The 24,306-nt window shown below is 39.4% G+C and overlaps 1 protein-coding gene across 3 annotated transcripts in view; it reads left to right on the top strand.

Annotated features, from left to right (window-relative positions):
• The first annotated feature begins 8,471 nt into the window (after positions 1-8,471).
• The window catches only part of LOC308076244 (uncharacterized protein), a 124,760-nt gene continuing 108,925 nt past the window's right edge, over positions 8,472-24,306 (top strand). The window contains exons 1-7 of one of the 3 annotated variants that reach the window (XM_080416439.1): positions 8,472-8,596; positions 9,851-10,192; positions 13,071-13,349; positions 13,607-13,729; positions 14,049-14,075; positions 14,276-14,323; positions 18,015-18,641. In XM_080416439.1, coding sequence (XP_080272565.1) covers positions 8,479-8,596; positions 9,851-10,192; positions 13,071-13,349; positions 13,607-13,729; positions 14,049-14,075; positions 14,276-14,323; positions 18,015-18,641 — 1,564 coding nt within the window. In that variant the 5' untranslated portion in view covers positions 8,472-8,478. The remainder of the gene's footprint in view (positions 8,597-9,850; positions 10,193-13,070; positions 13,350-13,606; positions 13,730-14,048; positions 14,076-14,275; positions 14,324-18,014; positions 18,642-24,306) is intronic. The other 2 variants (XM_080416443.1, XM_080416440.1) reach the window with 2 other exon arrangements.

A 24,306-nucleotide genomic window follows, 5' to 3' on the forward strand; every position in this document is an offset into this window, starting at 1 on the left:
TCATTTTGCCCAGGGTTAGGGTTAGGGTTAAAACATACCCGCTTTCCTAGGGAGAGCGGGGAACATAGGACCTAACCTAAACCTAACCCTAACCCTAACCATAGTGGGAGAACATAGAACCCGGGGAACATAGGACATAACCTAAACCTAACCCTAACCTTAGTGGGGGAACATAGAACCCGGGGAACATAGGGATGACCCCTGTAGGAGTAATAAAAAAAAAGTTATTGTGCAAAAAGCGGCCTCCTGGTAGCGCTATAGCAGGCCCATGTGAACAATTAGTAAGTGTGCACAGTTTAGCTGCGGTCCAGCCAACGGTGCCTGAGATTAGCTGATCACAGACGGACGTGGAGACGGACGGACAGGGTGCACAACATAAAGGTTGAATGAATGAATGAATGCAGGAGTTATAGAGCGGTGCCCGTTGGGTACCGGTCTACTCTGGAACGATGCAAATAAGGAATGAATGCCCCACTGTATTATGGAATACCTGTTATAAATTTAGAGGCGGCCATAGCTGAGTGGTTAGTGAGCCCGCCTAGGGAGCCAGAGGTCCTAGTTGCCCCAGGTACGATTCCAGGCCAGGCCAGCAAATGTGTCAATGAAATGAAATATGTCCCTGAGCAAGACTCTTAACCCCTAATTGCTCACAGGCCCTCATTGGATACAAGACCGCAAGGACTTTCATGAACAGACCTGTTAAAGGAATTATCTGTCTGTCTGTCTGCCTGCCTGTGTCCCTTTTGTTCCCATATGGTAAAGTCCTTGTACACAAACGTCTGTGGAGAATGTCTACAGAGTGCAAACTGACTGTGGAAAGTGGACTGACTAACTAATCAAATGGCAGGTGTGGGGAATTAGACAGGACACACACACACACACACACACACACACACACACACACACACACACACACACACAGGGTCCTCCTCAGGGACGGATTACCCCCCCCCCCCCCATTTTATGTCTAACCTCATTTAGACCTACATACTGTACCTGCTGCATTATGCTTTTTCTTATTCTCCATGCTCTCCCTGCCCCCCCCCCCCCCTTTTTTTCTTTTCTCTTTTCTGAAAACAACAAAAACTAATTTCACCCACTTATTTAAACATGTAAACCTGTGATATGACACAGAGAGCAGATTACTACTAGGATCATCTCAGGTTAATTCATGTTAAATCTAAACCTCAGAAACAGTATTGTCTCCGCCAGGCCGAAAGGCATGGCGAGAGAGTATGTTTTGCCCCCTGTCTGTCTGTCCGTCCGTCCGTCCGTCCGTGTGTCCGTCCGTCCGTCCGTCCGTCCGTCCGTGTGTCCGTCCGTCCTTCTGTCTGCGAGCAGCTAATCTCTGCCACCGTTGGCCCGGTCGCTGTAAAACTGCACACACACACTCCCTGGATGCCACAGCAGAACCTCTGCCCCACATTTTTCAGATCAGCCTGTCATAGCGCCACCATGAGGCCGACTTTTGCAAAACAATTTTTTGGAAGTTACTCCTACAGATTTGGTCCAAACAACACGCAAATCGGTACACAGTATCTCTATAGTCATGTGATCAAGATGGATGTGTCCGATATTTCATATTCCATCCTACTTGCCTAACATTGGCTTTCAAAGTTTGCAGGATAGGTCCGTTTTGAACATAATTCCTCAAATCATGAACGCAGTGTGCGATTTCCGTGAAATTTTGTACGCACATTCCCACTAGGCCGAGGAAGAAATGCCCCCTTTTCACATTGGCCTGTTATAGCGCCACCAGCAGGTCTAATTTAGCAAACCACATTTTTGGAACAAAATCATGAATGCAGTGTCCGATTGCTGTAAAAAGCCTAAGAAGAAATGGAACCCTTTTCACATTGGCCTATTATAGCGCCACCAGGACGCCATAACAACCTACCTGACCTGGCGGAGACTTGTGCTCCGAGGAGCACTTTTTCTAGTTTGTACTTTATTCATTTACATGATGATGGAGAGGGCCACTAGATTATATTTCCACACTCACTCCAGAGGAACACATTGCATATACTGTCGGGCCATTCTATGTGACACGAAAGTAGCAAAAATAGCCGATCTACAAACTCAAAACGCCTTTTGAGCTTGGAGATCTGCTATCCTTGCTATTTTTTAATTGTAATCCTGAATTTTGTTTTGGCATTTTTTAACTCTTACCCTGCCAGAGTTTTTTTCAGAACAGTCTGTAGCCTCTGCCAGTGGTTTTGACCGATTTTGGTACCTTTTCGCATAGCCACAAAATATTTTTCTCAAGTATGATTGATCCCCAGAAAATTTCTAATCACAGATGAGATTCAGGTGTGGTTTCACAAATGTCAACGAGGTCAATTTGACCTTGTTGTCATGTGTTGTTTGATGTTTGAAAATAGCTCAAAACCAGTGGTTTCAAACCAAAAAACATTGTGAATTGTTTGTCCGTTTCAATTTTAACATTGAAGTGGATGGAGCAGCAAATCTTTGGAAATTGTTATCTCCTTATTCGTTTGGAATATCGAAAAGGTGTCAATCTTAAATAATTAGAGAATCTTTTTTTTTTTTTCAAGACGTTTTTAAACGTCTTTGGCAGGCAACAGCTAATTTCTCAAAGACGTTTATAAACGTCTTTGGCAGTTATAGAGTTAATTGTAATCCTGAAAGGTATTTGTATTTAATTTCAAATGCATTCAGTTATACTTATGTTAACTTTATGAACTTAAATACAAATACATTGGACATAAAAAAGACAATAGAATGTTAATACTAGTCATTAGGCTACTACTATAGACTGAAATCATTAAAGCGGGTCATGTTATGAATCATAACAGCTGAAATCAATAATATATCAGTATTCTGATATTAACCTGTGGGCCACATTAAGTGAAGGTGGGGGCTGCATGTGGCCCCCGGGCCGCCAGTTGCCCATGTATGATTTACAGCCTGGACTTCCAGTTTGCTCTGAAAAAGACTCCATCCTTCCAGCACTTTAATAACATTGTTTGATAACAAAACAGGGATTTCTGTCTCATTAAAGTACATGAAAATGAGTGCAAAGCAGAGACAGCAGAGTGAAATATGATATAAATAAAGTACTTACATGATATCATATAGGTTGATGCAGATTTCATCTTGTTAAACTAACAGACTGACTGACTGAGCGCAGAGCTGAGTGGTTTCATAGACCCTGTGCTACTGCCATTTCCTTTGTGGTAAGATGCTCTGACACACACACACGCACACACGCACGCACGCACGCACGCACGCACGCACGCACTCGCACCCGCACGCTTGGCTCAAAAGACTTATGGCTGTATTATACTAAAGTTTTCTATGATTAAACATCTTTATAATGTGGTAAAAATGACTACAGGGCAAGTACTTATTGGTCTAATAGAGAGAGCTGGGTGCTCCCTGCAACTGTTTTATGTCAATATTTCAAATTCACAACTTGGCCTGTGAGGGAACACACTTTTATACTTATGATAGATTTACATGATAATAAGAGAACTCATACAGAATACAGGATAAACAAGTGAAACCAAGTGGTGAGCAGATTGTTTTGTCTTTTTACTTGAACACTATAGAATTTCAGCTGATAAATGGGTACTCTTTCCTGATTGGATGAAATTGTCAACCCACCTGAATGTATTTTCTTCATTTTAAAGAGCTGGAGAGACGGGAGACCCCCGTTACTGAACAAACACTCACACTATAGCAATGATTGAGAATAGAGCTTTAACTTTAAACAAAATAACCTTTTGATTTAAACAAAACAACTTACACTGCCTTTAAATTCTATGCGTAAACCGTTGGAAAACTTCAGATACAACAGACATACTGCAGTCCTGTCAGAAATATATTACCATCTGTTCCCGTTTCACAGAATTCACTGTCTCTTCTATCTTTTCATAAACACTGTGACATATTGTAAGAATCAAGTTTTATTTGTCTCTTCTCATAGAATTATACAGGCAGTAAAAAAGCTGAGTAGGCATCTATAGCTGAGTGGTTAGAGAGCTGACCTGGTCAGCCAGAGGGCCAGGTTGTCACAGGTTTAATTCCAGGCCAGCAATGTGTTGATGTGTCCCTGAGCAAGACTCTTAACCCCTTCTGCTCCCTGAGCGCCATAGAAGGCTGCTCACTGCTCCTAGTGGTAGGATGGGTAAATGACATCACTGCTCCTAGTAGCTTCCTCTGGTGTTGTGATTGTGGATTTCATTGATGTTTTGAAGTATTTTGACAGGTAAATGTGTATCTTAATGTTGTGGTGTATCTTGTAGAATAGGCCCATTGCGTTGCTGTACTCTGTCCTCAACCCTGAGCCATCCCACCCTAGCAAAATGAGCAGGGGTTAGATGGGCTGTATGTAAGGCCAAGAAGTAGCCTTACTAGTTTGTTTTGGGATGTCTGGAGCCTTGTTTTTAAGGCCTTAGTGGTGTTGTGGTACAGTGACAAAAAAACACCCACTTTAAGTGTGTAAGATTCACAATACTGTTCAACATCCTACTGTAAATGTGTGAAATCTGTCTGTCTGTCTGTCTGTCTGTTTCTGTATGTCTGTCCATCTGTAGGTTACTTCACGTACTGTATCTAGCCAATCCGACCAATATGCCCATATATGTACATGCCCATATATGGACATGTACATATATGTACATGTGTACTAATGCATGTTGATGTTGTGGATTGCCTTATCATTTCATGTTTATATGAACAAAAATACTTTAAAGTGGACCTTGTGATAATAAATAAGGCTACAGAGAACTCTCCAGTTACTGTAAATATGACTCAACACTGACACCTAGTGGATACAGCATCGGTGGGCACTTACGGCCAGTCCACACCAAAGCAACTCCTTGCAACTGCCATTAGTGTGAACTGGCCTTTAGATCTGGGCAAAAACATCCCAAATGTTAAAACATAAAATATTAGAAAAATGGTCTAAAGTAAAGCATACATGATGTGAACATGTAATAATAATAATAATAATAATAATAATAATAATAATAATAATAATAGTAATAATAATAATAATAATAATAATAATAATAATAATAATAATAATAATAATAAGTAAAGTAAAGTATACATGATATGAACATGCACGGTACATCATTATAATAATAATAATAATAATAATAATAATAATAATAATAATAATAATAACTAGAAAATGTGCTCCTCGGAGCACAAGTCTCCGCCAGCAGACCTGTGCTATTTTAATAGCACGGGTCGTCTTGGTAGAACGGGTCGTCTTGGTAGAATGCGCGTGGTTTTTGGTGTTCTGCAGGGGCGACTGAATATGTAGTGTCTGCATCTAAAAAATGTTCTTCTTGAAGCAATGTGTCATATGGGAGTCGTCGTAATTGACTGGTTTGTTCAAATGCTTGTCTGTCTTCTTCATCTTCATTGTCTTGAACAGTTTCAGCAGTTGATTGGTGTGTTTGATCTATGTCAGTTTTCTCTAGTGCTACATAATGTATTTGATCAAGGTGGCCAATTGTTACAGTATTAAGACTTCGGCCTTGTTGTGGGATCAATTCAACTCTATAGTCCTCTTCTGTGTTACTGTTGTAGATGAGTATGCTTTCTTAGCTTTGGCCTTCTGCGCCTTTGCTTGACCAATGTTAGGTGTTCTCATAGGGACACACACACGCACGGACGGGTGATTTGTACTGGAAGGTACTGTTCCAATCAAAACTGATTGATCCTGTCTTACCTCACTTCAAAAGACATAAATGGCCCTTTGAAGTGACACACCTATTTATAGGATTTTATTTCGTCATGCGTCCCTCTAGCCAATCAAAGGCATTGTTGTCAACATATTGACACGTGTCACGTGGAGCTTGACCAATGTTAGCTTGGCTAGGGGCCATGCTAACACACGGCGGGACGAAGCGAAAACATACTCTCCACCTCCGGCGGAGACAATAAGCAAAGTAAAGTATACACATCATTATCAGACTTAATTTCAGCTTCTTGTTTATGCCCCAACATGACACATGGTTTTGTAGCAATTTGTAGTAATTATTAGACCTTAATTGTCGAATGTTTAAGCATGTTCTAATCATGTACTCTTTACTTTACTTAAGAACATTTTACAAATATTGTATTTTTTTATCATTTTGGACAAAATAAGTTTACATGGAGGTGCCCAGATATCCTGTTACCCTACAGATAGCTAAAAAGAAAAGAGAATTGCTGATCTACAATCTCACAACATGCTGTGATGTGTTGTGAGCTTGTAGATCGGCTTACCCCCCCCCCCCCCCCCCCCCAAAAAAATAATAATTTAGATTTTATTTATTTTTAAATGGATTAGTGGCTTGTTTTAAAGGCTTGTTTTTAAACACGTTTAGGGCTAGGCCTATGTGTTTCTGGTAATATTATTGATCACTTGTTTTGCATGTCTGTGGTAGAAATTAAATACTGATGGAAATATTACTACTGTGTTTATCATTGTGTTTGTTCAGTAACAGCAGGTCTCCTCTTCTCTCCAGCTCTTTGATAAAGAGAAAATACATGTTCAGGTCAGAATACCAATTTTATCCACAGAGGAGAAATAACTGATACAGAATACAGGATAAACAAGTGTTTTGTGAATTTAAACAAATTGGAACTAGAGTTCTCTCCCCTGATTGGATAAAATTGGTATCCTGGCCTGAAGATGTAGTTTTGTTGTAAAGAGCTGGAGAGATGTGGAGATCCTTATTATAGGCCTACTGACCCTAGCAATGATTACTATCAGAATATAGATTTACAACAAAAGACAATTAAACAATAATACAATAATAAGTTCTATATTCATATAATGTACAATAATACGTTTAAACACATGTATTCTATATTCATATAATGTACAATAATACGTTTAAACATGTATTCTATATTCATATAATGTACAATAATACGTCTAAACATGTATTCTATATTCATATAATGTACAATAATACATTTAAACATGTATTCTGTATTCATATAATGTACAATAATAAGTTTAAACATGTATTCTATATTCATATAATGTACAATAATACGTTTAAACATGTATTCTATATTCATGTAATTACAATAATAAGTTTAAACATGTATTCTATATTCATGTAATGTACAATAATAAGTTTAGACATGTATTCTATATTCATATAATGTACAATAATAAGTTTAAACATGTATTCTATATTCATATAATGTACAATAATACGTTTAAACATGTATTCTATATTCATGTAATTACAATAATAAGTTTAAACATGTATTCTATATTCATATAATGTACAATAATAAGTTTAGACATGTATTCTATATTCATATAATGTACAATAATAAGTTTAAACATGTATTCTATATTCATATAATGTACAATAATAAGTTTAAACATGTATTCTATATTAGTCATTAGTCATATAATTTACAATAATATTCTATATTCCAGAACGTGATACAACAGCAGAGCAACAGCGACCTCTACTGTAACACTAGCCATAGTTCACATGGCGGGACCGTCATGGATGAACTTTAACCTGGTGTTTGCACTTTCTTTATTTACATCCGTACATCTATAGATATATATAAAGGCTAGATATGGCGGCCATCTTGAAACAGTCATTCATAACATTATGTCTATGGTGCATATACTTTAAAATAACCATAGCGTGCTCAATTTTCATCCGATTTTCAAACGGTTTGGTGTGTTGTAAACACCAAAGATGTAATAAAATTATAAAATTATAACATTATTAAAAAAATAAAAAAACATGATTATAATTATAAGTATGCAGTATCATAACTACATCTTTGGTGTTTACAATACACCAAACCGTTTGAAAATCAGATGAAAATTGAGCACGCTATGGTTATTTCAAAGTATATGCACCATAGACATAATGTTCTGAATGACTGTTTCAAGATGGCCGCGGTTGAGCTACGCTTGCGCCGTCCCCTTGAGCCATCTAGCCTTTATATATATCTATGCGTACATCTACATAAACGTTCACGTTTAAAATATAAAGTGCTGACCTCATGGCCACCACAAATGTTCCAATCTTACTTGGTTCCACATAAGTACCTGTATCTTCCGTATTGTTGAATAAAAAACATTTGAATCCGATCGGTGGCCATTTTCTCATAGAGTTATAATGTATTAGAGTGCAATACACCTCCCAACCGATAGGGTCACGTAGTTGAAAGCATTATGACAAAAAACGGAGAAAATGGCCACCAATTGGATTAAAATGCTTTTTATTCAACAATAGGAACATATGGGTACTTCTGTGGACCCGAGTAGAATTATAACATCCGCGGCCATAGGGTCAGTACTTTATCATTGAAATCTGAACGTATATGTAGATGTACGGGTTATAATAGAGAAAGTGCAAACACCAGGTTGAAGTTCATCCATGACTCGGTTCAGGGCTACATGTGACACAAACTCAGATGAAACCGAAAGTAAAAAGAACCTCATATGATCTTTTGTGAAGGAGCAGCAACATGGCGGATCACTCCGTCTCACATTTATCTTTAAAAGTCAGTGTTTTAACAGTAAAACCATGTATTTATTTCTACATGTTGCTGATCTGGAGCAGCTGTTACAACACATCTGTTACAGGTAATGTTAATACAGGCTGGATTTATTGTGAGGATCTGATCACTATATTTACAGTGGAGTTACTGTATGACAGACAGGGGGGTTTCCACTGGGCCCGATCTGTAAATAAGTTTACATTATGTCTGGAGATTATGTCTAAGTTATTGGGGAAAAAAATATGTTGACGTTTTCTGTTCTTTTGTTCTTGTTGTTGTTTGATGTGTTTCTGATGTTGAAAAGTAAAACACAATGAAATGTAGTGAAATCCTCCCTCACTTCATAGAGGAAGTATATAAGTTATACTGTATAACTATCCAGTCAGTAAATAAATACAGAACGCTTTGGGGTTTGAACCATGTCTGAGCGGTCTCTACCGGGTGGACCGTGACGTCAGAACGCTGTTGTGACGTCATGAACGAACGGCTCGACGAATGGCTGGCTGGCAGGCTTGCTGCAGCTCAAACAATCACACACAGTGTTAATTTTAGAAGTGGGGGAGCGCACGCCTAACCCTGATCTCACGCACGCACGCACGCACGCACGCACGCGCACACACACACACACACACACACACACACACACACACACACACACACACACACACACACACACACACACACACACACACACACACACACACACACACAGAGAGAGAGTACCAAGGTTTTACCCCATGTCTGTCTGTCTGTCTGCCTGTCTTTGTGTGGACAGAAAAGAATCACACCCAGTGTGAGTAAGCTGTACTAGTACTCTATTTGATGAGTGTGTGCTGGTGTTCAGGCAGTACTACTCTATTTGATGGGTGTGTGCTGGTATTCAGGCAGTACTACTCTATTTGATGGGTGTGTGCTGGTATTCAGGCAGTACCACTCTATTTGATGGGTGTGTGCCGGTATTCAGGCAGTACCACTCTATTTGATGAGTGTGTGCTGGTTGATCTACCTGTAGACCTATAGGTCTACTGTAAAGGTAGCAGGTGATTTGGTGTCAGCAGTAGCAGCACTCTGTTGCTCCAGTGTTGTGATGGGTGCTGTTGACACCACAGAACATGCCATCACAATCCAGACATATCTATGTTTAATCTGCATAACAGCCAGCATAAGTCTGACTCAAATGTGTCTTTTACTCCTAAACTATAAAGGAGGCTGGGCTGGAGGAGGAAAGCTTACAGCATAATCAGTGTTTGTAAACAACCAGCTGACTGACAGCTGATTACAGTATGAGTCCAGTGTGCATCATGAACTAACACCATGCTTCATTTGGTTTTGTTTTAAGGACAATATCAGGTGTTTGGGTCTCAGGACATCCTGGTCAAAGTGGGAGATGAGGTGATCCTTCCATGTCTCATTAAACCACCGTTCAACATGAACAGGAAGACAGTGGAGTGGTCCAGACCTGACCTGGACCCGTACCTCATACATCTCCTCCAAGATGGACATTACAAACATGACCAAGACCTGAACCTGTTGTACAAAGAGAGAACGTCTCTGTTTCCTGATCAGCTTCCTATTGGTAACATGTCACTGAAACTGTCCAAGGTGAAGCTCTCAGACGAGGGGACCTTCAGATGTTCTGCTCCACAACTGCACATCTACACTTTGATCAAGCTCCTTGTTGGTAAGTTTCAGTGTGGTGGATGGACAAATAACAAGGAAGAATAGAGCAAGAAAAAGTAGCCTTCATTAAACTAGTTTTTGAACAAGACTTCTCAAAATCAACTCCTGACGTCTGGCAAGGCCTTTAATGTTATTAAGATAGAACTCATGGGAGAAGTACATGAGACATTCATAGGGTGGTTCTGCTGTAGTTCTCAGAGGAACGCAGGGAGAGAGCCTACATGTAATTAATTTTATACAAAGATAAGAGAGGACCAAGCTGTACCCTAAACCATACCAAACCATGGTAAACCATGGTTCCAACTTAATAAACTGTCATTAAACATAAAAAAAAATATATATATATATAATATTTCCTGGTAGGAAGAAATTCAACCCTGAGGAAGCTAAGCTTAGTATAGATGGTATTGAAATAAGCAGAGTAGCCTCCACCCCATTTCTGGGAATAATGATAGATGAAAAATACTGCTGGAAAGAACACATCGACCAGGTAACAAAAAAAGTCTCAAAATCAGTGGGATTATTAGAAAAATCAGCCCATTCCTAAACAGAGCCTGTCTAAAAACCCTTTACTACAGCCTAGTATATCCTTACCTAACCTACTGTAATATTGTATGGGCTAGTACCTACCTATCCTTCTTATCTCCATAAATTATATATACTACAAAAAAGCCACAAATTCTAGTCCACGGGAGCCCTCCTCACCCCTTTTTACAACACTCAATATACTAACAATCTTTAATATAAATGTACTCCAATCATGTCTATTCGTATATAAAACTAAATATCAATAAACCCACCTCTCAGATCATTTCAAACTGTATTTCCAGCCAAATTCCAGCTTTCACCCATATCCAACCAGGCAACCAAACCAACTGCACGTCCCACTGTGTACCACCAATACTATGCACCACCACTAGGGGGCAGTTCGCCATCAAGTACAAAGGAGTTTCATTATGGAATGCCCATTTCAGTTTGGTGGCTACCACATCCTCCCTACCTACCTATAAAAGAAGCCTAATAAGTAAATTAAATACTACCACATCCTCCCTACCTACCTATAAAAGAAGCCTAATAAGTAAATTAAATACTACCACATCCTCCCTACCTACCTATAAAAGAAGCCTAATAAGTAAATTAAATACTACCACATCCTCCCTACCTACCTATAAAAGAAGCCTAATAAGTAAATTAAATACTACCACATCCTCCCTACCTACCTATAAAAGAAGCTTAATAAGTAAATTAAATACTACCACATCCTCCCTACCTACCTATAAAAGAATCCTAATAAGTAAATTAAATACTACCACATCCTCCCTACCTACCTATAAAAGAAGCCTAATAAGTAAATTAAATACTACCACATCCTCCCTACCTACCTATAAAAGAAGCCTAATAAGTAAATTAAATACTACCACATCCTCCCTACCTACCTATAAAAGAAGCCTAATAAGTAAATTAAATACCCAAATGGAAAACTAGACCAGCTTCCAAATCATTTAATCCTTATATTCACATGAATATGTAACAGCATAATTGTTTTTGCGTTGTTCAATATTTCTCTTTTTCTCTTGTCTCTTCTGCTCAGTCTTGTACTTTTATTTGTATCAGTTGTCCTATACCCGTTATCATAGGTATATGTATATACTTTTTATATTTTCTTTTTTCTTTTTTCTTTTTTCATGTTCGTCTTTGCTTTTAATATTAAATAACTCTTATTATATGTAATGTAAACGGTGAGGTTCTCACATAAGCCTCCCAGGGTTTCTTACCTCACCGGCACAACAACTATCTCATAATGTTTCCCTCGGAAATAACTAACATGTCCTGTGAATGTATACAAAAAATGTTGTGCAAATCAAATAAATCAAATACATACCAGGCCTGTGCCATGTCAGCTTGACATTCAGAGTTGTAGATCTGTTCCTTTAGGCAAGCAGCACCATCAGACTATTTAGTGATGAACTGTATCATTTATGTTTTACTGAGTGAGTGAGAGAGTGTTGGGGAGGTTACCTTACCTTATAGCTAACATCTTTCTATCAATCAGGTACATACATAATTTGATGACCACCCCGGTCATCAAATTATTGTCTCAGGAATGTGACAAAAACAAAGGCTTGAACAAAGGCTGAATTCAAGGCTTCATGGGGTGTGTAATTGATAGAAAATAAGTAATTGTTTGGGTGAACTACTCCTTTAACTTTGTTCTTAACTTTTATATTCCTGTACTGCACAACTCTAACAAGTATTTGTGGGTAAAATGCTGTGTACTCTGGATCTTGTTACTCAGCTCTAATGTGTTTATCGTGTCTCAAAACAAAAGCCATCACTCTTAACTACACTGTAAGTTAAATATCCTAAAACAGGCTATAGATCATCTACTGTACTTCTATGCCCTGTATCTGTGTTCTTGCTTGTAGCGTCCACAGATTCCTCCTAATGGTGCGTTCACAAGGACAGATAAAAAGATACATGCTACCATTCAATTTCAATGCAAACCATCGACATGAAGAGACAAAGATACATCCCACGTTTGTAGCTGTAGCTCTAGCGACAAAGATACACATTCAAGTTAAGCTGGATTCAACTTCCAGATACAAAGACACAAAGCTACAACTGTAGCTCTGATGTCCATACGTTTGATGACGTCAGCGACCGTGTTGAGCAACACAGATACAAAGCAACACAGATACAAAGCTACAGAGATACAAAGCTACACAGATACAAAGATGCGGTGTATTTTTGTATCTTTGTATCTTTTTATCTGCCCGTGTGAACGCACCATAACACACATTCACATATTGTCGGCATTGTAGATAGATGGATAGATATATTGATTGATAGATAATAATATTTATATTCATGTGTTTTAGCAGGGGCAATGTCTCAGCCAGTCACCTCTTCAAATGGACCAACAGACGGTGGTGTATCTTTGTCATGTGACTCTGGGTGCTGGTATCGTGAACCTGAGATGTCTTGGCTGGACGGTAATGGAACCCTCCTCCCTGCTGGACCCTCAGTGACAGAGACACGTCCTCCAAACTGTTACATTGTCCAGAGGAATGTGACAGTGAGGACAGCAGGTCATGTGACCTGTAGAGTTCACCTGCCACACATCAACCGCACTCTTAAGACAGGCCATGACATCTCAGGTAATGAATGTTTAATCACTGTTTAACACCTTGAAGAACCTCTGTAAACACCTCTGTCCTACTGTAACATTCTATATACATTCTATAAATACTATACACTGTATTCACTGTAACATTCTATATACATTCTATAAATACTACACACTGTATTCACTGTAACATTCTATATACATTCTATAAATACTACACACTGTATTCACTGTAACATTCTATATAGGATATAATGTTTATAGTTGTGTCATAAATATGTGTTTCAGAGAGAGACTTTCCCACAGAGGGAGGATCAGCTGGAGCAGTGATTGCAGTTATTATTACACTGATCATCATCTTAGTGGCAGCAGTACTGGGATATTTATACTGGAAGAAGAAGAAACATCCTGGTAAGTATTGAACTGATTATTTATCAAATTTATATTTGATAAATCATACATCTATGTATCTATAATGATAATTAATCTGTATTTGATGAATCATCCATCTATGTATCTATAATGATAACAATGATAAATACATCTATGTCTATAGACATCTATACAATGTGAAAATATAAATTATTAGTGTCTCCACACTGACCAACCACTGTCTCACATCTTCTTCTATATATTGATTATATAGATCAAACATGTGTTCATGTAGTAAATGTATATCTAGTGTGTGTAAGAGTTAACATAATGTGTATTATACCTTTCTCCTCTATAGATGTGAAAGTGACTCGTGATGTTGAAGGTAAGATGAAATCCAAGATGTACTTGATGATGTAACTGATGTACGGCATAGTACAAATAGTATAAATAATAATGACATATATATTTATTTGCTCTGTCCCTGAAGCAACGATTGAACAAAATGTAATGTGAAGTGTTACCACACACACTGTAAGCTCCAGACTACAGATTAACACATGATTTTACTCTAATGTGTTTCAGAGATGGCTCCATTGGTGAATCAAGCAGACCAGCCCATGATGTATTCAGGTAGATCTTCTGTTTTATTATCACTCTGTATTCTGAGGTTCTCTGACTCAGTTCTAAGTCTATGTTGGTGACCTGGGTGACCAAGTCTTTGTTATCATAATCACGGCCCCTAGACTGTGGAACAACCTGCCAGAGGACCTCATGTTAACTACAACTAGCTCACAAACCTCTTTTAAAAAACAACTTTTACACAAAATACTCTGTAATCTGATCAGGCAGCAGCTTGGTGAATCTACTTTTGAGCGGTGCCAGCCGCTCCTACATATGATCGTGTGTGTTTGTGTGCTCGTCCCATAGGCGCATCCCCCTGCCCCCCCCCCCCCCCCCCACACACACACACACACATACTTATTTTTTTCTCGCATTGATACATTTTTTGATAAAAAACTGAAATTGTAACTTTTATCCAAATAGTCGATCTACAAGCCCACGATGTGTTGCAGCACGTCATGTTGAGAGCTTGTAGATCTGCTCCCCTACAAAGCAGCGTGATACGCTCCACACCGCTGGAAGTGTTGATTACCTATCTGTTCTGTTATTGGATGGACCATCTCTGCAGGCTATGGGATCGAAACCATGACTACGCTGTCTGGGAGCGGCATTAATTGACATCACACCTATGGTGTGATGTCATTAACACATTGCATGCCAATCGCGTAGATCTACGCGAACCTAAATAAAGCCACAGTGTGCCAATCGCGTAGCCTACGTGAAGTGGTATTTTTTTTTTTCTCTCGCAGTGACACATTTCATTGTAGCACACCCGGATACGGAAATGACGTCAATCGAAGATTTTTGTTCCCATCCGCCCAGTGGTGTATTCTAGATTCTTTTGGAGGGTATACTATAACTATTCCCTCCCTAGTTCCTCCCACACGCACGGTGTGGGAGGAACTAGGGCGCTCCGCGCGCGTTTATTCCCCGCACAGACTCGGCCAGGCCCACTCAGGCCCAGTTTCACAGTAACACTGAGTACAATTACAATATGGTTTGTACTGATTTTCTACTGTTTCCAATGTTAATCACCCTGTAACTCAACCACTTCGGAGCTGCTTTTAGCCTTAGATGCATTTTCAATGCTTTAATACCATGGAAGAGTGCAAGGATTGTTATAAATAAATGCTGATTAGGCTTATCAGATATAATAGCAGTGTAAACAGCGAGCATTCCTATATCTATTACAGAATAGTTTAAACTTGGCATTGAAGACACAAACTGTATTGAAAATTAAAGATTTTGCTGTGCTATGACCGCAATTTTTAATACTAATGAAGTACTCAATTCAGTGACCTACATTCAATGAAGTGAATGGCAGGTCATTGAGATAAAGTGTGAATTCCTTCGCCAGTAGCCATTAATTATCACCTCAAGAACAATAGTCACACACATGATAAGCCTTCACCTCCAGTCAGACTACTTGTCAGACAGACCACATTCTTGCTGATTGTATTGCTGCCCCCCAGCCCAGACCTCCTGCGTGCAGCGTATCAGATGCGTATCAACGTATCCGATACGACGTCTCGAACGTTTTTTGGATGTATACGATGGCACCGAAAAAAATCTACAGGCCACTGCGTATACAGCGTACCACGGTAGAACACACCACTGCATCCGCCGCTGCTCTAAAGCTTCCGCTAAATCGCCATTATCTCTGTGTTGTTTTTCTCCGCGCTGAACGCTGTTTGAAACCGGTTTTAGAAACTGCGACTACTGCAAAATGGAATGTCGCCGATTGAACATTTCTTCTCTGGGCCACTCACACAGCTACCCTGTGTGTCTACAAACAGTTTAACACGCGATCATAAGGTATTTAGCGAGGTATGTGGCGACGTGAAAAAAAAAAATCGCTGGCAGTGGTGAGTACATAATGATATTAAACTCTGGCATGGAATGTCTTAAGTTGACCTGACATCAAATTTACCTTTATTATGTAATTTAATTACTTTCTTTCCTGCGATGTAGCTTTGCTTACACAACATTTCAATCCCACTCACACCTCACAGGTACGCTTCATCAGGTTTACAGACAGAACAAAAAAAGTACAGTATAAGTCAGGAAAATATTCCCAGAAACCTGGCCAGTGGCAATCCACGTCGTTAAAAACCCGCAGTTCAGTCGCCTTTACTTTTCAAAGTTACATTTATGCCTGCTGTCTGCAGCCAGTGTCTGTCTCCATGTACCCAGACTATATCTCATTGTAGCTTCTTCTAATCTAACGCTATGGACCAGAGATAATCTCATTGAAGAGCATAGATATGACGAGGGAAAGTGTGGAATGGTAACTAAGAGATAGGATGTGTAAAATCTTATGACAAAAACGTATGAAGCAGTGTGATAGCTGTAGCTGTGAGCTGGAATACATACAGTAGGTTCCTAAACCATTGGTAAAGTATGTGACGCATCACCGCCACAGACTACCCGAGAGGGTAAAATGCTTGCGAACAAATAGATGCTTACAGGTCCATTTGGTTCCATTTGTATCTTCTCGGAGTAAAACTAACACCGGTGCCCTGTGTACATGTTGTCTGTTTTATGTTTCCATTTTGAAATTGCTCTTTAAATAAAGTGTGGGGTTGGCAAAGAAATTCCCCCATAAAATGGGGTCATGGCATAAAAAAGTTTGAGAACCCCTGCTCTATAGCAATAATTAATATCACAATATTAACACAATATTAACAATATTAACACTGTTACTGAACAAACACTCTATAGCAATGATTACTATCACAATATAGAGCTATTTAACACTGTTACTGAACAAACACTCTATAGTAATGATTACTATCACAATATAGAGCTAGTTAACACTGTTACTGAACAAACACTCTATAGTAATCTTTACTATCACAATATAGATCTATTTAACACTGTTACTGAACAAACACTCTATAGTAATGATTACTATCACAATATAGAGCTATTTAACACTATTACTGAACACACACTCTATAGTATGTAATGGAAAATATAAACTTCACATCAGTATAAAGGAAATAATTCCAGCAGAGGGTAGAGTGGAATGAATTAACATATTTATTATACAATACGAGAGTTCTCGGAGACTGCCTCATGCAGCCTCCCGATTGTCAGTTCTTATACACAACAAGGAAAGAACACAAATAACTGGAGGTGTGGTTAGTGGACAGAGCCATACATGGCTCTATTTAGAAATAGTTACTCTGACAGGATACCAACAGGTGAGAACGTGGTTTGTCTACTACTGAAAGTTTGTAAATAGACTACAAAGTGAGCAAATGTTCTAACTATAATCACAGGGGAAACAGCAGAATGAGCAAATGTCCTCAAATGTCCCTTCTGTAGAAGGCTCATATAAGTTATAACTACAATCATACAAGAAACAGTGTAGTATAAGTAATGATTACTATCTGAATAAAACCATTTTGTTTTAACCACAAAATATCACTTACCCTAAGTAGTTAGCTAAATTAAAAGTATAAATTAGTACAACATACAATGCTAATTTTAATGAGAGTGATAGCCTTTTATAACTTAGAGAGCCTAAACATTAACTTATGCAATACTTAAACTGTCATCTGCTGGTGTAACATGGTAACACACTTCAAATGATAAATTCATTAAAGATGCTGTCATTGATGTCTTTCTTTCTTTCTTTCTTTCTTTCTTTCTTTCTTTCTTTCTTTCTTTCTTTCTTTCTTTCTTTCTTTCTCAGATCGCATAACAAATGATGAAGAAATTCGTATTGTGATGGTGGGGAAGACTGGAGCTGGAAAGAGTGCCACTGGAAACACCATCCTGGGTCCTGATGCTCCTGAAAATTTTAAATCCAAGTTTTCACCCAAATCTGTGACATTGAGCTGTAATAAGGCCAGTGGTGTAGTGGCTGGTAGAATGGTTTCTGTTATTGACACTCCAGGCTTGTTTGACACTGGGTTCACCATGGCTCGAACCCTGGAAGAGGTTAGAAACTGTATTACTTGTGCTGCTCCTGGTCCTCATGTGTTCCTGGCTGTGATCAAACTAGGGAGATACACAGAAGAGGAGAAGAACGTTGTGGCAAAGATTCAGAAAGAATTTGGACAAAGTTCAGATAAATACACCATGATTCTCTTCACTCATGGTGACGACCTTAAAGGTCAAACAATTGAAAAAGAATTTCTGAATGACAAACTACGAAACTTAATCAGCAAATATAATGGTCGTTATCATGTCTTTAACAACGAAAGTAAGGATCCCTCTCAGGTCACTGAGCTGCTGGAGAAAATCACCCAGATGGTGGAGGAGAACGGTGGAAGCCACTACACCAACCAGATGTTCCAAGAAGAAGCAAGGAAGCAAGGTGAGAGAAACAAGTCATTACTCATTAGGGGAGATGTCAATGGAGGACTAACTGGTGGAAGAGTCTTGTCATACAGGGTAGGCCTCCAGATTCAGAATCAGAATCAGCTTTATTGTCACATCACAGGTTTACAGAAGTAAAAAAGTGGGTGAAATTTGTTTTTGTGCATAGTTCCCAATGTATCGTTATTTCCATAGAAAAAAAAGAAAGGGAAGAAGAATAAGGGGGGGGGGGCAAGGGGGAAAGGAGATCAATCAAAGAAAACAAACAAATGATCTACATATTTACACATGGTACCTGAGATAAGATATAAAGGTGTGTGAGCATAGCAGCAGATGTATATGATGATATACTTATGGACGTTAGTTAACTCATTCACTGCCAATGACGTCTTTTGACGCAATGATTACACAATAACTGAAATGGAAAAAGTTTTATTGTGTTATTGGTAAACTGTGGGAAAAGGGGGGGCGCTACTCTCTCTCTCTCTGGACAAGGCTCTTAAACATGGAATTGCTTTGTTCACTACAGCTCTGTTGGTGAAAACATCAGGGCGTCTCATTACTGACTATGAAGACATGCTTCAAGACAACATGGACAAGACATATCTCAGTGTAAAGTTGGGCACAGAGCCTGAGATCATGTTTGAAAACAACTACACCCCGCTCTACAATGCAGACATCAATGTCACAGACATCCACAGTCATCATGAGGTCAGACAGATGGAGATGAAGAAGGCAGGAGAGGAAAAAGAAATCCAACTCAGTGACATCTTCAAAGACCCTTCTGGAAGAAACAAAAGAACAGTGCTGACCGTTGGCTGTGCAGGAATTGGCAAAACTTTCCTCGTACACAAATTGATCTCTGACTGGGCCAAGAAATATTTTCCCCAAGGTCCACACCTCATTTTCCCGCTCAAGTTCCGCCAGTTAAATCTGCTCAAAGGACAAAACTTTAGTTTGTCAAAGCTGATTCACACATGCATTGAGGAAACCAGAATTATTGAGGAGGACGTTCTTAATGAAATCTTCAACAAATTGCAGAAGTCAGAAGACTACAACAAGAGCCCCTTTAAAGTTCAGTTTGTGATGGCCGATCTGGACAAGAGTGATTTCCAGCTCGATTTCAGTAAAAATGTTGGCTCCATGAATGTCACTGATCCCTACCCACTGGAGGTTTTGTTAGTACACCTCATCAAAGGGGAGCTGCTCCCCTCTGCTCAGATCTGGATAACCTCACGACCTGCTGCAGCCAATCAGATCCCTAAGGAGTTTGTTAACAGGATGACAGAAGTACGAGGGTTCATCACAGATGAACAGAAGAAGGAGTTCTTCATGAAGACGTTCAGTGATGAGAACCAGGCCAGCTCAATCTACTCACACATCAAGGAATCAAGAATCCTCCACACCATGTGTGAAATCCCAGCCTTCTGTTGGAGCCTTGCTACCGTTGTGCAGAACATGGGGATGACAGACAAGCTGCCAAACACCCTGACTGACATGTGTTGCTACTTCCTGATGGGTGAGACCCAGCGAGAGAGGATGAAGAACCCTGCACTAGATGAGGCAGACAAAGAGAAGGTCACAAAGGATGCAGGAGAAGTTCTTCTGAAGCTGGGTAGGCTGGCGTTTGACCAACTGGACAAAGGCAACATAATTTTCTACAAGAAAGACCTGGAAGAGAGTGGTCTTGATGTGAACAAGGACTTGCTGAACTCAGGCTTATGCACAACGTTCTTCAAAGAAGACGATGTGTTCTTCCTCCAAACGGTCTACTGCTTTGTTCATCTGAGCATCCAGGAGTTTCTGGCTGCAGTCTACCTGTTCCACTGTTTCACTCAGAAGAACATGGAGGTCCTGAAGACATTCCTGGAAGATGATGATTACAACAGTGACAGTTCCATGTCTGACTTCCTGAAGGCTGCTATGAAAAAAACCCTGCAGAGTGAGAGTGGACACCTGGACCTCTTTGTCCGCTTCCTTCATGGTCTCTCACTGGAGTCCAACCAGAGTCTGTTAGGAGGCCTGCTGGGTCAGACAGAGAAAAGTCCAGAGGAGATCCAGAGAGCCATCAACAACCTGAAGGAGATGAATGGTCACAAGATCTCTCCTGACAGATGTGTCAACATCCTCCACTGTTTGACAGAGATGAACGACCGCTCAGTACATCAGGAGATCCAACAGTACCTGGAGTCAGAGGACAGATCTGTGTCACAGTGTTCAGCTCTGGCCTCCATGCTGCTGAAGTCAGAGGAGGTTCTGGATGAGTTGGACCTTCAGAAATACAACACATCAAACGATGGGCGACCAGCTGTGAGGAACAGCACAGCAGCTAGGTCAGTATGTGAACATAAATATGTTAGAGCAGGGGACACCATTCATTCATATACTCCTTTCATTCATTTATTAATAATAAGATATTAATAATAAGCCCACAAGTTGTGGGCTTGTAGATCAGCTATTTTTCAGTGCACGATAGTGTGAATCAGGCATAATTGTGTGTGTGTGTGTGTGTGTGTGTGTGTGTGTGTGCGTGTGCGTGTGCGTGTGCGCGTGCGCGTGCGCGTGCGTGTGTTTGTGTGTGTCATTTCCTGTGTTCTTGTCTGTAGGTTAAATGAAGAGCAACAGACGAGTCAGCGTGTGGAGAGAGAGGAGGAGGGAACTGACAGACCAGAGTCTCCACACACAAAGTAAGATCAACCTGTGTGTGTGTGTGTGTGTGTGTGTGTGTGTGTGTGTGTGTGTGTGTGTGTGTGTGTGTGTGTGAGACACTGACACTGGTCAGTGTGTTAGTGCTGTCAGAACGATTTCAAATGTGATAAAAAATTAATAACCTTTGAATGCTGATGTGCAATTCGAATGTTGCTGTTTTTGTTTTTTTAATTAAATCAATTTGTATTTTGTATTTAATGTATCTGTAATTGGGAGTCCAATTAAAAACATAGATCAGATCATCTGTGCATTAAAACACAGTTCAGTGAGTTCAGTGCACAGTGTCTCATTCAACAGTCTTATTACTGCGTTGTCACTATTGACCAATAGAAGGCTCTGTAGAAGACCTGGCCCCATGAAGTGAACGGAGGTGACACAACTCTCCTTATATGGCTCTGGGTTAGGCATACAACAGTCATCGATGCCACGCCACCCAATGTGTCTGTGTTGTACACGGCACGCCAGCGCCACAGGTTCAGACTTTGACAGAAGTCATTTTGGAATTACAGCCTCCTGAAGGTGTTTCTTTAGGGCCGTTTTGAAAGTGAGTAGGGTTTTACACTCCTTTACTCCTTTTGGTAGGGCATTCCACATGTTTGATGAATAGCATGAGAACGAGTTCATTCCCTTTGTTGAGCCAAATCTGGGTTGAACATGATCAGTGGAGCTGCCTCTGGTGTCGTGGACGTCATTAACATTTAGGAAGTATTTAGACAAATACAGGGGGATCCCAATGTTGTGGTGTATCTTGTAGACCAGGCCCATAGCAAGTTGCTGTACTCTGTCCTCAACCCTGAGCCATCTGACCCTAGCAGGGGGCAGTGTCCTGGTTGTCCATGATTTGCCTCTGACCCTCCCATGTCCAGCTCCTAATTCCCCTCAGCCAATCACCTCTCCCTTCTCCTCTGTGGCTAGAAGACTCTGATTGGCCTGAGTGCCTGTGACCAGCTGGGCCTGATTGGGTGACGAGCTCAGAGACTATTTATATGCGGGGTATAATTATTACATTCATTTAAGTTACATAACGGTTACATTGTTCCTGAGTCAACAGCCATAACATTAGCACAATAGAGTGAGTGGGAAAGTGTGAAAATGACTCATTGTTTGTTTTAAAGCTCATGGCTAGAAAACCCCAATTATAAAACCTCATTCCTATCAGTCATCTGCTGGAAACAACATGCAAGTCTCACTGTCAGGACTTTAAGATCACTACTGCTGAGCAAAAGGTCAAAATCACGACAAAAACTTCTGCAATTTGTTTTGGGGGATTATAAGCTGTTGTTATATCAGTTAACCACATGAACCCTAGTGGCTAGGGGCGAGTTACTACCTTCTGGGGCAAATATTCACAGAAAATAGCAGAAATACAATGAAGTTTGTGATGTGTTGTGAGCTTGTAGATCGGCTGTAGATGTGGATTTGGTGTAGAGGGAAAAAAGGCGCAGACCAAGTTTAGAGCCCTGGGGCACCCCGTTGAAATTAGTATATAAGGTTTTTGTTGTTGATTATGCCCTTTACTCATTAAGTGCTTCACATACTGACACCGTTAGTTCATGTGCTCTACGTCCTACAGCATAATGAAACTAATCTAACATTATATTTATAAGATAACTTTATAATTGACATCCATTTGTTTTTACACTTGTTGACACTATTCCAATGATTATGAAACGAGTAGGAACCAACAGCTAGTAGGATACTATATATTAGACATATGTTTCACCTACTTATCTAATCTACTTATCACTTATCTCATCTAATCTAATCTAATCTAACTTTACCTTACCTTGTGTGTTGTGTTTTGTTGTGTGTTGTGTTGTGTTGTGTTGTGTTGTGTTGTGTTGTGTTGTGTTGTGTTGTGTTGTGTTGTGTTGTGTTGTGTTGTGTTGTTGTGTTGTTCATCAACCAGGGGGCAGCAGTAATGTGACGTCTGAAGACCACCCCTCAGGAGAAGATAATCGACCTCCATGACCTCCTGAGTTCCAGGAGCCAAAAGCCATTTTCTACTAAGATGTTGATTCTTCTTCATGACCTGAAGTAATTATCTTTGAATACATGTTTAGGTTAAACATTGTATTTGTACAGAATGTACATTTAGGTTAAACATTATATTTGTATGAATTTACATTTTCAGACCAAGATGTTTCCAGTGTTTTTATGTTCTTTTTTCTTTTCTTATTTTGATCATTTTCTCCTATAATGACATGCCCAAATAAGGGCTATCAGGTTGAAAGTGGTTCATTCCAGTGTATAGTCTTACAGATAGGTGGTACATTTATGTTTAAAGTGCCTTTCAAACGTTAAAAGGTGCTGTACAATAAATACAATAAAATAAAACAAGAACATCACATTAAAATAGAGCAACAATAAAAAAGAAGTTACACACAGAGCAGCAAAAACAATACATAGAAATAAATAATATTACAAACCAAAATGTTGGCGAAAGAAATGTTTTTTAGCAGCTTTTAAAGGCATCGACTGACTCAGCATAGATAGATAGATAGCAGATGCATGTGATGTCATCTACTGCCCAGGAGTTATTTTAATCCCCTTTAATCTGATTGGATCCCAATTTAAATCCTACATTTTGTGATCCAGAATTAGACAATCCAGATACATTCTGTCCTTGTATTTGAAAGTAATTCAGGATCACATTCAGACTGTAAAACATTATAGATCCTGTACATCAGTGCTTTAATCCTACAGTATGTATTTATGTCCATATAGTGTATATTAAGAACAACATAAAGTAACATTACAGATCAGTGCTTTAATCCTACAGTATGAATGTATGTCCATCTAGTGGATATTAAGAACAACATAAAGTAACATTACAGATCAGTGCTTTAATCCTACAGTATGGATGTATGTCCATCTAGTGGATATATGATGAACAACATAAAGGAATACAGACACTATAGCAATTTAAGGAAAAAAGATGCAGGAATGTAATT

This window comes from Gymnoscopelus braueri (genome assembly GCF_963280865.1).
Source record: "Gymnoscopelus braueri genome assembly, chromosome: 20".
Lineage (NCBI taxonomy): Eukaryota > Metazoa > Chordata > Actinopteri > Myctophiformes > Myctophidae > Gymnoscopelus > Gymnoscopelus braueri.